Source organism: Eretmochelys imbricata, chromosome 4 (assembly GCF_965152235.1).
Source record: "Eretmochelys imbricata isolate rEreImb1 chromosome 4, rEreImb1.hap1, whole genome shotgun sequence".
In the NCBI taxonomy this organism is placed as follows: domain Eukaryota; kingdom Metazoa; phylum Chordata; order Testudines; family Cheloniidae; genus Eretmochelys; species Eretmochelys imbricata.
In genome coordinates this window covers 65,416,098-65,430,784 of record NC_135575.1, presented here as the reverse complement: position 1 = coordinate 65,430,784, position 14,687 = coordinate 65,416,098, and the positions used below count along the sequence as shown (strand labels likewise).

Genomic DNA, 14,687 nt, shown 5'->3' with positions numbered 1-14,687 from the left:
ATCCAGCATCTGGAAGGTTTACTTGGGGAATTTAAATTACATTCGTTGCAACTTTTGAATTGAGGTCTCTGTAACCCAATGGGCTGCTTGGGCATGAGCAACTTGGGCAACTGCATAATGATGGGGTTGCCTCTATGTCTCATGCAGCATATGGCTCTCCTCATCTCTTCTACCTCTTGTGTGGGGGAGAGGAATGGGTTGCGACTCTGACTTCCAGCCAGGGTCTCCAGACAGGCCTGAGGGAATAAAGGGGGCATTGCTCCCATACCCACCCTCAGGTCTGTAGAACTCAAGGGCACTGATGCCAGGTGAAACCCACACAAGAGCAGCCCTGCTAGGTAGTTTGGGGAGGGGGTTCCACATTGGTCAATAATTTTAATAAGGTTGCAAGCCTCTGTATTTAACTATACTATGGCATATTGTTTCCGTTGTGTGTCTTTTACTGCTAACTCAATCCTCAATAAAAAGTTTCATTGTATTTGTAAGACAGTCTTCTAATAAAAAAAATTTGGATCCATTGAAAAACTTATATCCAGTGTTACATTGACCCAAATCAGTATTTTCCTGCTACATTTACAGACCAATGGACAACCCTCTACAGCCCTCTACCTTCTGCCTCTGGCTGCGGCAATTGTTAGTAGCTATAAATCAAATTCTTATTAATGGGCATCTAATGTGATCTGAAAATTGTATCACTTACTCTGAAAGACCCTAATTATTGTCAGTTTCACTATGCTTCTGCTGAATTTGGCCAGCTATCTCGCTAAGATCTTTATTCCATTGTGTAAAATCTTATTTTACCTACATTTGATCTAATCGTGATCTAATATATACCTAGGGTTCAGAATCCTTCATACTAGTCAAAATATCAATCAATATGCTTTAGAATCTGTAGTTTTATGAGAATTTACTCTGATTTATTTTTCTGCATTTTTAATATAAATATCAGCTGAAAGGTCTACCCATTATTATCTTTGTAAATTATACATATTACTAAGCTGCAAAGCAAGATGTATGTCCTACACCAAATAACTTATTGAAGATTATTTAAATAAAACCAATAGTAAATATTTACAATTAAAAATAACACAGTACCTCATACTGACTAGAACATCTCCATCCCGAAATATAAATAGAAGAATATTTTCTTGAGTGACATCATGGAAGTTGGCATTCTTTTCATTTGCAAAGAACAAGTCTGGTTTCCACAGACATTTAAACATTGTAGGGTCCACTGTCAGTGTATCTGAACCCCTCCAGTCATTGGGCAATTTAAGTCTGGGGTCATTCCACTTTTGTCTTAGGAAGATGTTAACTCTGTAATCCTGATGAGAAGAATTTGCAAGTGTTTATTAATCTAGCCACAAAACAACAAAACAGAAACAAACAAACAAACATGCAGGCTCGAAAATGAAAAAAAGATCCATTTAGATTTTGTGGTTTTCCTATAATGGATACAGCTGATCATTCTTCAGCACACAAATTTTCTTGATTTTAAAGGAATTAGCTAAAAGATACATAAAGTTAGGTTACATAAATTCTTTGTTTCTCAAGATTAACCATGTTAAATTAAAATAATATGGGTCAAATTCTGCCCTCACTCACATCTGTGCAGCCCCAATGACACCAATGGTGCCCCATGTATCTAAATGAGGACAGAGTGTGGTCTTCTATTTCTACAGTATATATGTATTTCAGGCAGCAGGGTATCAGGCAGGGCCCAGGTGTATTTCACATTTACATCAATGACCTGGTAAGTGTCAACGGCAGCACATGCTCCAGTTGGTTAGATGGTATGTTAACAATATGGCATTACATTGTCAAAGAAGAAAACAGCAGAGAAGTAATACTAAGGACTCATAGAATAAACAACAAATGAAAGAAAAATGAAACATGTTTCTAAATTTTGGTGTCAGTCCACTGCTGCACTGGAGGAATATCATTGTTATACTCCTGGAGTAACTTAGAGCAGCCTCAGAGCTTGAAATAGCCCCTGAAGCTAGCTGACGATCACCCATTCCGCCTTGCACTGAACCCCATGAGATAGCATGGGCACAATTAAAAATGGAATTTGGCCTGGACAGACCAATATTGAAGACCTTAGGCAAAAATTTCACAGAATCCAGCAGGAATTTTGTTTGAATATGGACTGTAGTAGAATCAGGCCCAGAGAGAGCCTAATTTTGCCTTCAGGAACTGAAGCAGCATGGGTCTGAAGGCACAATAGTATCCACATGCATTTCATCTTCAGTAGAGCTGTTTGCATGCAAGGGAACAATCTGATCCAGAATGTCAATTAGGATTTTCACCCTTATTGCTTGTTCATTTAGGTTTGAGATAGATGAATATTGTGAACCAAAAATGGGGGGAAAAGAGTTATCTTAATTTTTTTAAAGCAAAAAACCCTTATCTAGAGTAGCTCCTTGCCCTAGGTTTTGTAATACTGGTTGTGTTTTATGTGTGTCTATTAGAGAGTAAACATTCTGGGATAGGATCTGTCATGATATTCATTCCTTGTATAGCAGAGAACACTCTGCCACTGGTCTACAAATGATAATAAATTGTTATGGATGAATTGTCATTTAGTGGAGATATTCTTTGTACATTTTGATTTGTCATTGTGCCAAACCAATGATAAAAGATCATTTCTTGTACAAGTTAGTCTCTTTTCTCTTAATATAGTCTGGGCATTCTTCCAAAATATTGTATTTATGACTAAATGTAACTTTAAATAACAGAAAGTCATCAAAACTGGAAAAAACTGCAATATTTATTAATATTAATTAAATTGAATTAATACAACATTATTATTATTATTAATAATCCATATTAATTTATTAAGTAAAAAGATGGACATACTTTTGGAAAAGTTGTAATTAATATTAGAGATGTATGGCTTTTTGACTGTCTGTTCTTGGAGAAAATGATATATGACCTTATTTTCATTTACGTTAAAGCCCACTTTATACCACTCTGGAAGTGTAAAGGGCCTTACATAGTGGGAGTTAATGTAGGCCCCTTTGTATTGCCACATGGTGTAAAGAAGCCTAAACATACATGAGAACTCAGGCTATTCTCTATATCTCCAAATGTATCTTTTCAATTACATGTATAATTATGGCTTTGTTTGCTTTTTGTGTTGCTGAAATTCCCATCCCACATGGACTTATTTTCTCAATGGAAATTACTTAATTGTTTTGAAACCACTTGTGATTAATACAACTCATTGTTTATTCTCACTTGCATGCCATTATTGATTATACTGAAAATGGAGCTCCTCCAAAAATCTACTTTTCAAATTACCACCAAAAAACAGCTGGTAAAAGCGAAGTGTTCAAACACTGCATCTAACTCACCGATTAATAAATAAGTTTCCTTGTTCACCCTTTAGTCCTGAGCCTTCTGTCTTTGCACACACAAAACATCAAGGTCTTGATCCTTAAGTGTATGTTTGTCTCCACTGCATAGTTAACCCAGGCTCTTACCCAAGCTCCGCTGCTGTCCACACAGAAAAACCTCTGAGCGAGGTTTGAAGGTGCCTTAAGTGTGGGCTACCTCACGCAGGCTGAGGGTATAGGTTAGAGCCCGGGCTCTGCTTTAGCTTGGGCTGGAGCCTGCCCACTTGCAGTGAGGATCCAGGCCAAAAAAAAAAAATCAATCACACAAGTGCTGACAAGTCCTCCAGTGCCCTTTTCAAAATTCCCCCCAAAGTACAAACAAGTTCTCCCACAATTGAGATAATTGACTGGAAAAGCGTCCTACTGCCTCTCTGCACAAAAGAAGTTGGGATATACCCCGGACATACACAGGAGAGTGCAGAAACAGTTAGGACACTGTAACATGGGTATGGCTTTGCTGTGGAGATGCTCTCACCCAGGCTAGGCTAACCCAGGTGGTCAAAATCAAGTGTCAATCAGCTGGGTCAACTATGTAGAGCAGGCATAGCCTACATGACATCTGAAGAGGCAAATCCTTGTTCCCCTATAGACCTCTACTAAAGTTAATAGGGGTCAGCAAAATGCATTCACAAAGAACTGGTTGCAGGATTTTGGCCCAACTACAACAGGAGTCATACATGCAATTATTATTTTATGGCACAAAGCACACAGATAAAGGAATTGATCTGCTCTGAGTTAACAGCCTAAGGCTTCAATTCTGAATTTTGTGCTCTGTGAATAGCCCCCTAGGGCACAGCCCGGCAGGGTAATCTGCTGATGGGCTGTGGGACAGTTTGTTTACACTGACCATCTGTAGGCACGGCTGCCTGCATCTCCCGGTGGCCACAGTTTGCCAGTCCTGGCCAATGGGAGCTGCAGGAACTGGCACGGGTCATAGGGATGTGCTAGCTGCCACTTCCTGCATCTCCCATTGGCCAGGAACGGTGAACTGCGGCCACTGGGAGCTGCAGGGGCCCGTGTCTGTAGACGGTCAATGTAAAGAAATGGTCTCGCGGCCCGCCAGAGGATTACCCTGATGGGCTGCATGTGGCCCGCAGGCCACAGATTGCCCACCACTGCCCTAGGATATGCCTTCACTATACTAAAACACCTGTGGCTGCCCAGGTCAGCAGACTCAGACTCACAGAACTTGGGCTACAGGGCTATAAAACTTCTGTGCAGATGTTTGGGCTCAGGTTAGAGCTCAGGCTCGGTCACCCTCTCCTCTCCCAGGAGCCCGAGTCAGCTGACACAGGCCAGCTACAGTGCAGACATAACCATACAGTCAGTGGGACTATTCACAGTGCAGAAACTGAAGTATGTGTAAGTCACTGCAGTATCAGGACTGAACAATTACATACACAGAAGACAGGATGCACTGGCAAAATCACAGTTATGGATATCAGAAGGGTTGTTTTCCTCATAATTATCATAACTCATTTCTTATAGGCATCAACAGAATAGTGAATTCTTAGGAGGGATTTTAAGTGCTTGATCCTGCTCCCATTCAAGTCACTGGAAAAATGTCCATTAACTTTAATGGGGCACGATCAAGATCTAAATGAGTAGAAGGTATTGGCATGATGAGTCACACCATGTCAATGGGCAGTGTTGAAAATGCATGGATCCAGGAGCTGGAGGAGCAACAGAGTTGTTCATGGTACAAGACCAGACCTGATTTAAGCCCTGATATAGTGCTTTCATTTTAGTAGAATATGAATTAGTATCTGGTTGCATTTCTATTATAAATCTATTTTGGGAAGAGTTTATATCATCATTAATTTGCTGGGTGAAGTTTAACCCTGAGATATTCACACTATATTTAGATTCTATAGATGGTAGGTAAGAAAGGGGGTTGCACAAGACACATTTTGCCATCTTTAAGTTAGAGTAGGGTAAAAAATCTTATATTTTTGCTGTTTCCCTTATTTATTAATAATAAAATAATATTATTAATTATTATATTTAGTCCTCTCGTCTTTGTAATGGAAGAGAATTTTTGCTGCTCATCAGCATTAGAGCTAGGATTGCCAAAACAATGTCATGGAAATGTTCTCCATTTTTTTCTTCGCATTTTGTACCCCTATGAAAAATTAAGCATGAGGAAAGTTTTTTGCAGTCTGAATGAGAGAGGATATACTTCTATGAAATGTAACCTGCTGAATAGTGGGCATGTGGCCAGACCAGTTCATAGGGTGTGACAGATAAGACAGCCAATATTGCTTTCCTTGCTACAAAATATCATCTACTAGATAATAGGAAAGTTTGGGATATTTTTATATTAACTGCAATGTTAATTAGGAAAGAAAGCAACATCATTATTTCTGATATAAATTAAGATAAATAAATAAATTAAAAGAAAACAGATTTGAGCTTTCCCTGAAGCATGTGAAAATTCAAAAAATCCGTTTTGTTCAAAGTTTTGAATGGGAAGAAGAGGAGGAGGTTTTCCATTTACTTCAGTGGGGCCAGTTTTTCACCCTAAGTAAAGGCCTTGAGTATGGTACTCTGGAATTCTAGGGGTGAATATATAACAAATTCCAAACATTGTATAGTTAGTCGTCTCAACCTCTCCACCCCGCCCTCACAATCCCTGGGAGGATATGGCTGGTGTATGTCAGGAAAGCTCAACCATCTCCTTCACCTACAGCTTAATTAAGGCAATTCAGGGTCATAGGCACACCATGATATGCCTCTCACCCACCCACCAGAGTGGCAGCGGAAGGGGGCTCCTCCTTCTTTCAAAGAGAAAAGGACCTCTTTCCCCTGGAGAGTAGGAGAGGCAGTGACAGGCAGTCCCCTTTGCTCCCTGGCCAGTCAGGGTCAGTAGAGGAGAATCCAGTGCTTTCCATAATAGCTAGAGTATATCTGCTTGGATAGGTGGGCTGACCTAGGCCCACTGCACTCTTCTTCTCCTGACATTCAAAGAATCTTTTTCTGGGATGTTGCTGGAGGGATCCCCCAGAGCTTTAGAGAGTACCTTGGAGTTAACAGCCCACTGAAATTTGAAATGGAAGGGGTAGTTCCTCCCATTCCAAGCAACTGTTTCAGGCTGTCTGCAGACTCAGGCAGACATCACTGCATTGGTTACACTCAGGACACTGTTTAAAGCTTTTCTTTTTAACCTTGAGGACTAGAAACTTTCTAGCTCACTCTTCTTTTAAATTAATGCAGAAAGTGCTGTAATCAGATGACTGCAAAGCAGGGGGCCTAGGCATGAGCCTATACTTTCCAGGCCTTAATCCAGCCCTGCCCTCACCTTTCCTCACCCTAACCCTGATACCTCATTTTTTGTGTCAAGTTCTTAAGTGTACCTGTAGAGGCTGGACCCACAAGAAAACCTCAGTTGAATAATCAAACTAGATAAATATACTTCAAGCCAAGCAATTTTCATATAACCATACATGATTTTTGTGCACAAATTGGTTGCAAGGCTTTTTTATTTTTTATTTTTTGCAGGCACATCCATTACATCAATGTTTTGTTACCATTTGGTCCTTGGAGAATCATAAAGAAACCTCTGTAAAAGTCACTTTTTAAAGTGTTCAATAAACTTTAGAAACATGAAAGGACCATCTGGCCTAATATACCTGACACGTTAAACATTTATCTCACTCCTACCTTCCTGCTTTTTTCACATTTATCCCTCAATCTTCTTTTCCCCAGAAATAAACCTAAGGTTGTTTTGAGCACACTTACATTCTTTGTTTCAATTACACTTTCCTATAATACAATGCATATATTTATTATCCTTTGCAATAAAATCCATCCAAGTTCCCTACTTACGCCTTACTAAACAAACAAAAAAAGTTTATGTCCAGAATCTTCAAATATAGGTGCCTAAAGTCAGGTCTTACTGCCATGACCCTGCAAACACTTACACACATGCTCAACTTTAAGCACTTAAGCAATCCCACTGAAATTGTCTTAAGACAGCATTTATGTATGTCCTTAATTTTAAGCACATGCTTAAGTTCCATTGACATCAAAACGGGCTTTTACTATTATTATTTAACATTTATATTGTAGTCCATGTGCTTACATATTGTTCTTAACAGGGAGTTTTCCTAAATCAGAGCCTGAAGTAAATGGACTGATTTTCAAAACTGCTGAGCTCCCAAGGGAGCTGGTGGGTGCTCAGCACCTTTGAAAAACCACATAACTAAGGACTTGATCCAAAGCCCACTGAAGTCAATGGAAAGATTCCCAGTGACTTCAAAGGGCTTCGGAACAGATCCTTGTTTAGTTAGATGTTTGAATATGGATTGAGGAGCCTAACTTTTGGCACATATTTAAGAATCGTGGCTTTAGATAGTGGAACCGTGGTTAATATGCAGTGAGGATTTAATAAAGGAAAACTCTTGCCTGACAAACTTGATTGCTTTTTTTTTTTTTTGAAAGAGCCACAAAACTGGATGTAAGGAAAATAGTAGATATATGACAGGGTATATAGGCCTTAATCAAGTACTTGATACTGTGTCTCCTAAAATGTATACTCAAATCAACTCCTGCTGAATGACTAAGCTAATAATAACTGAAAATAGCAGGACTGAGTTGGGGGAGGAATCCAGTGGATTACCACAGGTATTTGTGTTACATCCAGTTTGTTTAAATGAAATCTTCCTGAGTGATACAGGAGAGGAAATAATGTCATACTAATGAAATTCACAGATGAAATTGCAATCCTGTAGGAAATTGGGAGGAGTTTCAAACATCAGTGAGGACAGAGATTTAATATAATAGGGACTTAAAGGGATTTAAAAAATGAGCAAAACACACAAATTAGATTCATCTTGAAAAAAGCATGTTAATATCTCTGGGGAGAAATAATCCAAAAGAAGATATTCAGTGTGAGGGAAAAACCTGAAAAGCAGTAACGCAGAGAGAGTGAGTTAATAATGCAATATGGCAACAAGAGAAGCAAATGCAATATAGGATGCGCACACACGGGTGTGATGAATGTAGGTTATTGGTATTTGACCTGATACCAAATAGTTGGTCTGGGCATTTGCTGACTACTGAATATGAATCCAAACAGTGGGATGGGGCAGGGGAGGGAGCATAAAATTGGAACAGACTATGATAAATGGAAAAGTTTTAAATGTAGACTCTCCCTTCTTAAACCAAATTCCAAATTTTTCAAACTTAAATGCAAGTCTTTCACACTACTTCTGCTAATGTCATTGGGTCCAACGAGGAATAAGCTATTGAATATTCCTCAACTTTTATGTCCATAAGAGAATGCTTCTCACGCTGGCACTCAGAAAAACTACAACAGTCACAAAATGACTTACTGTAGTAGGGAGTTCCCAATCATTACCATCTGTCTTTTATCAATACTCAATTTACTTTCGCTCATCCTGGGTAACAAACATGGGTATACGTGTGATCAACTGTGCATTGATATTGCATTTCTTTACCTTCCTCCACTGTGCTTACTCATATCTTCAGGTGCCTGGAAAATTAAGAATTTGTACACTACACAGCCTTCTGCTCTTGGCATGATCACCTTTCTATGCGTCTCATTTATGGGCCAAACATTCACCTTAAGATTGCATAAGTGACAAAACTGTGTCTCAGGGAGGTCACTGACCTCACACTAATACACATTCTCCTGCTGAGCTGAATATCTTAAGCAAGGAAGACCCACATTTCACACTTCTCAGAAGCCACTAGACTCCTTTTCATTTTTTAGGCCTTGAATCCATCAGACAATAAAACCTCTCACAATTTATGAACAACAAGATACAATCCTCTTTGTGGATAAGTAGATTTAATTTAGTTTAACTTAGTAAGAAATTTTGTATGCAAATATTCAAATTTCACACTTACCATCGTTGTCTCTTGGATTGAGCCAAAGCTGTTAATGAAAATGTTGACTGTTACATCGACTGGAATTCCTAAAGAAAAAAAATAGAAAATGCACAGTGTAAGATTTAGGGCCTGATTCTCTTGTGAGCTACTGACCATTTATATCATTCTGGGTCCTTAAATTGAATTACCCCCACTTTAGGGCCTCTTTTAAATGCACTTAACACTGCTCTGGCACTGAAATATAGACAAGAATCAGGCCATCAGTACCTTTTAATCTTCTAATATACATTTGCTAGATTAAAGATATGGTGTCCAATCCTGCTCCCATTAAAATGAAAATTATGACAATTATTTTCATTCTGGTGATAACAAACTAGAAAAATTCCTCAGCCCACATCTCTAAGCTTAAAATACTACATGAATAGTAAAGTGGAATCTTTTGCAAATCTTTTACAAATGTAATGCTTTTGTGTTATCACTAACCTCACAATCTAGTACCAGCCCCTGTATATAGTGTAATGGATACAGACAACATATGTACAGAGGAAAGACATACACTTTCGGCTCTCTTCACTGATTTGTGACTTATACTGACATATTTGCTTAGATTTTCCAGACCAGCTGTTCTTTCTGCAAGTCTGGTGTGAGTGTGTAAAGGGATTGGTGGTTGTGGTGGGGTATAAAAATGGCCCTTTGCAGCTTCTTCATCTGAAGGTTGTTCTTATATACTCTTCCATGAAGAGTACAACTTGACATGATGGGGCAGCTTGTGTTTCCAATGACCCTGAGAGCTATGCTGGTGGGAGTTTTAATTCCTGGTGGGGTCACTCAAGATGGATGGTCAAAGGGTAGAGAGGGACCTGATGAAAAGCAGTCCTTTGGTCCTCCAGGTTGGGGGCTGAGTAATAGGCCGACACAACAAGGTAGCCTTTCCAGCAACCTGGACAGGGACGGCGGAATCTTGTTTGTGTCCTAAATAAGGTCTGACAGCATGGGAAACATTCAGATTCAGAATCGAATATACACTTTATTTAATTAATATTGTCATAAATATAAAGGGAAGGGTAACCACCTTTCTCTATACAGAACTATAAAATCCCTCCTGGCCAGAGACAAAACCCTTTTACCTGTAAAGGGTTAAGAAGCTAAGATAACCTCGCTGGCACCTGACCAAAATGACCAATGAGGAGACAAGATACTTTCAAAGCTGGAGGGGGGGGAACAAAGGGTCTGTCTGTCTGTGTGATGCTTTTGCCGGGAACAGATCAGGAATGCTCTTCAGAACTTCTGTTAAGTTAGTAAGTAATCTAGCTAGAAATGCATTAGATTTCCTTTTGTTAAATGGCTGGTAAAATAGGTTGTGCTGAATGGAATTCCTGTTTTTGTGTCTTTTTGTAACTTAAGGTTTTGCCTAGAGGGATTCTCTATGTTTTGAATCTGATTACCCTGTAAGGTATTTACCATCCTGATTTTACAGAGGTGATTCTTTTACATTGTCTTTAATTAAAATTCTTCTTTTAAGATCCTGATTGCTTTTTCATTGTTCTTAAGGTCCAAGGGTTTGGGTCTGTGTTCACCTATGCAAATTGGTGAGGATTTTTATCAAGCCTTCCCCAGGAAAGGGGGTGTAGGGCTCGGGAGGATATTTTGAGGGAAGACGTCTCCAAGTGGACTCTTTCCCTGTTCTTTGTTTAACACGCTTGGTGGTGGCAGCATAGGGTTCAAGGACAAGGCAAAGTTTGTATCTTGAGGAAGTTTTTAACCTAAGCTGGTAAGAATAAGCTTAGGGGGTGTTTCATGCAGGTCCCCACATCTATACCCTAGAGTTCAGAGTGGGGAAGGAACCTTGACTAATATTATTCCAATTTATGCTGCTAAGACTGACTCGTGAAAGTGTAGATTCTGCCTTATGTGCAGGCTTGATACTATGCCATGCTGAGCCCCTCCTGCAAGTGGCTGAGTGCCCTCAACTCCAAACGCCTTCAGTGCCATTGAGGGTGCTCAGTACCTTGCAGATTTAGGCCAGGTCTATGTGCAAGCCAAGTAAATCAGTCACGCTTGAGAAATATTTTAACGTGGGCAAATCACTTGTCAGAAGATATTCTTCTTCCCACATCGCCTCCTTCTGAATTGATGTAACATTTCTCCTCTTTCTTCTTCAGTCCTGATTCTTTCTGGACTGCTGGCAATGGGAGTGTGTGTGAGAGAAGGAATCAAATATTGGCAATAAGATTTTAGGCTATATGCCTACTACCTATTGCTGAATATCAAGTAGCCTATTAGGTGGACATGCGACCCCTGTGACAATGCCTACTGTTGAAAATAATTGAGTAAGCTTCCATAGTGAACAAAAAGGGGTGAGGTTTCTTCTGAGGTAAGTATCTTCTGTAGTATCTGGCTGGTGAATCTTGCCCATATGCTCAGGGTTTAGCTGATCGCCATATTTGGGGTCGGGAAGGAATTTTCCTCCAGGGCAGATTGGAAGAGGCCCTGGAGGTTTTTCGCCAGGTTTTAGCATGGGGCACGGGTCACTTGCTGGAGGATTCTCTGCTCCTTGAAGTCTTTAAACCACGATTTGAGGACTTCAAATAGCTCAGACATAGGTGAGAGGTTTTTCGCAGGAGCGGGTGGGTGAAATTCTGTGGCCTGCGTTGTGCAGGAAGTCAGACTAGATGATCATAATGTTCCCTTCTGACCTTAGTTTCTATGAATCTACAGTATTTGAGGTTGGGGGGCGGGGTTAATATGTTTATAAAGTGAGTTGAGTAGATATATCTGAAGAACTGTTTCCCATGGGGAAGAGGAAAAGTCTTTACCTTGAGGACAAGGTGGTAATGGCATATCTGTAGCACTCTCCTCAAAAGCATAATCAAGATTATAGCTTTCCAGAATAGTTTTCTTCATACTATGTATTTGTGTGTTAAAATTATATACCTACACACACATATTTATATGTGATTTTTAATGTGGCAAAAGCCACACTCACAAGCTGCAGTTCAAGTAGTGTAATAAAAATTGTTTTTTTTTAGAAAGAATCTCATTCCTGGAAAACTTAAGATGCAGCTGTGAGAGTTATCACATATTATTTAGAGGATATATACTCCTGTCATTATTATAACAGCACAGAAGTGATAGCTGCTAAGGGCATGTACTTAAGCATACGAACCACATTAATTTCCAAAATGCAGCAATAGGGCTTAGCACAGATTTAAGGGAATTATAATTTCTGTGTGCTTTAGAAATACTAACACTATAGGGCCTAAATTCTGTAGTATTTTCATGATCATTGACAAGAACCTGTTTAAAAGAAATTAAGTAAAACTGTTTAATGTTTTAAAAATACACTGCCTTGAAAACAGTATTCAAATACCAAATAAAACCATTTTAAAACCATATAATTTAATTTTAAAAAGCTATTAATTAAAAAAATCCCTAAAAATACTCCATGTGTTAGCAGCATGAAATATTCATATGCTATCTATCCATTGGCTAAAAAAGGGTAAATATCTTTCAGCTGTTTCCCCACCCCTTTTTCAGAAATGTAATCCTATATCTTTCCAGAAATCTAGTTTCCACAGATTCTGTGCGGAAATGTTAATAACTTGAAAAGGTAGAAAATGTCTTTTAAATGTGACAAACCTTTGAAATTTGGTCTTATCCTGGGATCATAAGTGAGCAACAGCCTATTCAAGATATTGCTGGTAGAATTAACAGGTACTCTTGCAAGATCTTCAGCTGACTGCTCGCTGTGAAAAAGTGCACTGGTTATTATTTAAGATAGCAGGTACTGTAACTTTGAACTTCCTGAGTCATTTTAAAATGCCATTCAAACTATCCAAAAGGCATCAGACATATAAAGGTCCCCCAAGTTTACCCCTTACAGTTAACTTCTATAGTATTTAATCTTCCTTTACCTAGCTTACTCTAATACACTGTAGTACTGACATTTCAATATTTTCTTCATAACGTTATAAAACGAATGAAAACTCTAATAGCTTCTGATTGTAAACTAAATAAAAAACTAAAAACATCAAATAAGCAAAAACGCACTAATGACTTTTATATCAGTGATGCTTTAATTTCTTCATTAGTAGAAGCAGCCTAAAGGACTAATTTGAGTGACTGTCAAATTAGAAAAACAAATTGACAAGCAATTTTAGATGCCAAAACATTCAGAAGTTTTTGGCAGTCCATTGCTTTCATGTGACAGACCCAGATATCCCCACAAAGAGTTGAAGGCTCTTCGTAATTTAATTGGTAAATCCTGATAACCCTTTTCAATTGAAAAAAAGAGGTTGCTAATTCTCATTTTACTTTTGTCGGGAGAATTGCAATCCTCATTAACCTTCCCATTACTGTTCGTGTTTCAGGTGATCAGTAAAATTAGTTAGCTTGAGATAGGTAAGTGTAGCTTAGCTACTGAATTTTGATATTAAGGTCAGCAGGCACATGCATGCACACACCTCCACACACACACACCTCCTTGCAATTCACCCATGCAATTCAGTGGACCATCCACACACACAGTTTGGTAATTCCAAGACTCCAGAGTAACCCCAAACAAATGAAACATCAAACCTAAGCCTGTTTGTGATTTATCATATGACTAAACAAATCTGTCATACTACTTACACCCTGACTCAGACTCCATGGAAGATAAGACAGTAAGTTTATACCTATGTGTGTTGCATCACATAACACCACATGGTGAGGTTATTTGATACCTCATTCTAAACTGAATAGTAGGTCACAGACCTAATTTGCTCAGCTTGTTATGATGTTTCAGTTTGCTTGTACATATTTTACGTGAAGTTTCATTGAATGTGTTGAGAGCTTTTGATGTTACCCTTGTTCATGAAATTTACAACTAAATGCTGTGCATGTGGAAGCCACAGAATAGATTTTATATTTAGAATCCAAGATTTCCTCCTTGGATGTGAAGTAGGGTTTCACTATTAGAGTACTACCCTCAACTTGATTATAGTAGTGTAGAGGCTGTGATTATAGGAGCAGCACTTCTAAATGAAATAATCAAGTTTCTAATATCTCAGACAATGGAAAAACATACTAACAGGATCAATCTTCCACTCATCCACATATTACCACAATGTATTATTGGTTATTTCTCCAAAATGTAATTTGTGCTACAATAAAAAGGATACTTTCAGGAACAAAAATAATGGAATCCCTGAAGATTTATACAATAGTGAAAGGTCAGGAGTGCATAATGCATCACAACTGGTTGTATAATTATGACTTTCAAGATGCTCCAAAAGAAGGAGGGGGAAAAACCCTATAATCTATATGAGAACTTTCCTTGCCGATCCCTCAAAGCTGACTAAACCATATATCCTCTATCAGCAGCTGCTAAGCTACCACGAAAAACCTGGTATTTAAACTACCTGTAAGCCTGGCTTGATTAGGGTTGCCAATTTT

At 38.8% G+C, this 14,687-nt stretch overlaps 1 protein-coding gene across 1 annotated transcript in view; it reads right to left on the bottom strand.

The window, feature by feature from the left end:
• Positions 1–14,687, bottom strand: part of GLRB (glycine receptor beta) — a 72,693-nt gene that overhangs the window by 39,554 nt on the left and 18,452 nt on the right. Inside the window, exons 3-5 of the mRNA XM_077814477.1 lie at positions 12,891–12,997; positions 9,270–9,337; positions 1,096–1,325 (exon numbers count right to left, since the gene is read on the bottom strand). Coding sequence (XP_077670603.1) covers positions 1,096–1,325; positions 9,270–9,337; positions 12,891–12,997 — 405 coding nt within the window. The remainder of the gene's footprint in view (positions 1–1,095; positions 1,326–9,269; positions 9,338–12,890; positions 12,998–14,687) is intronic.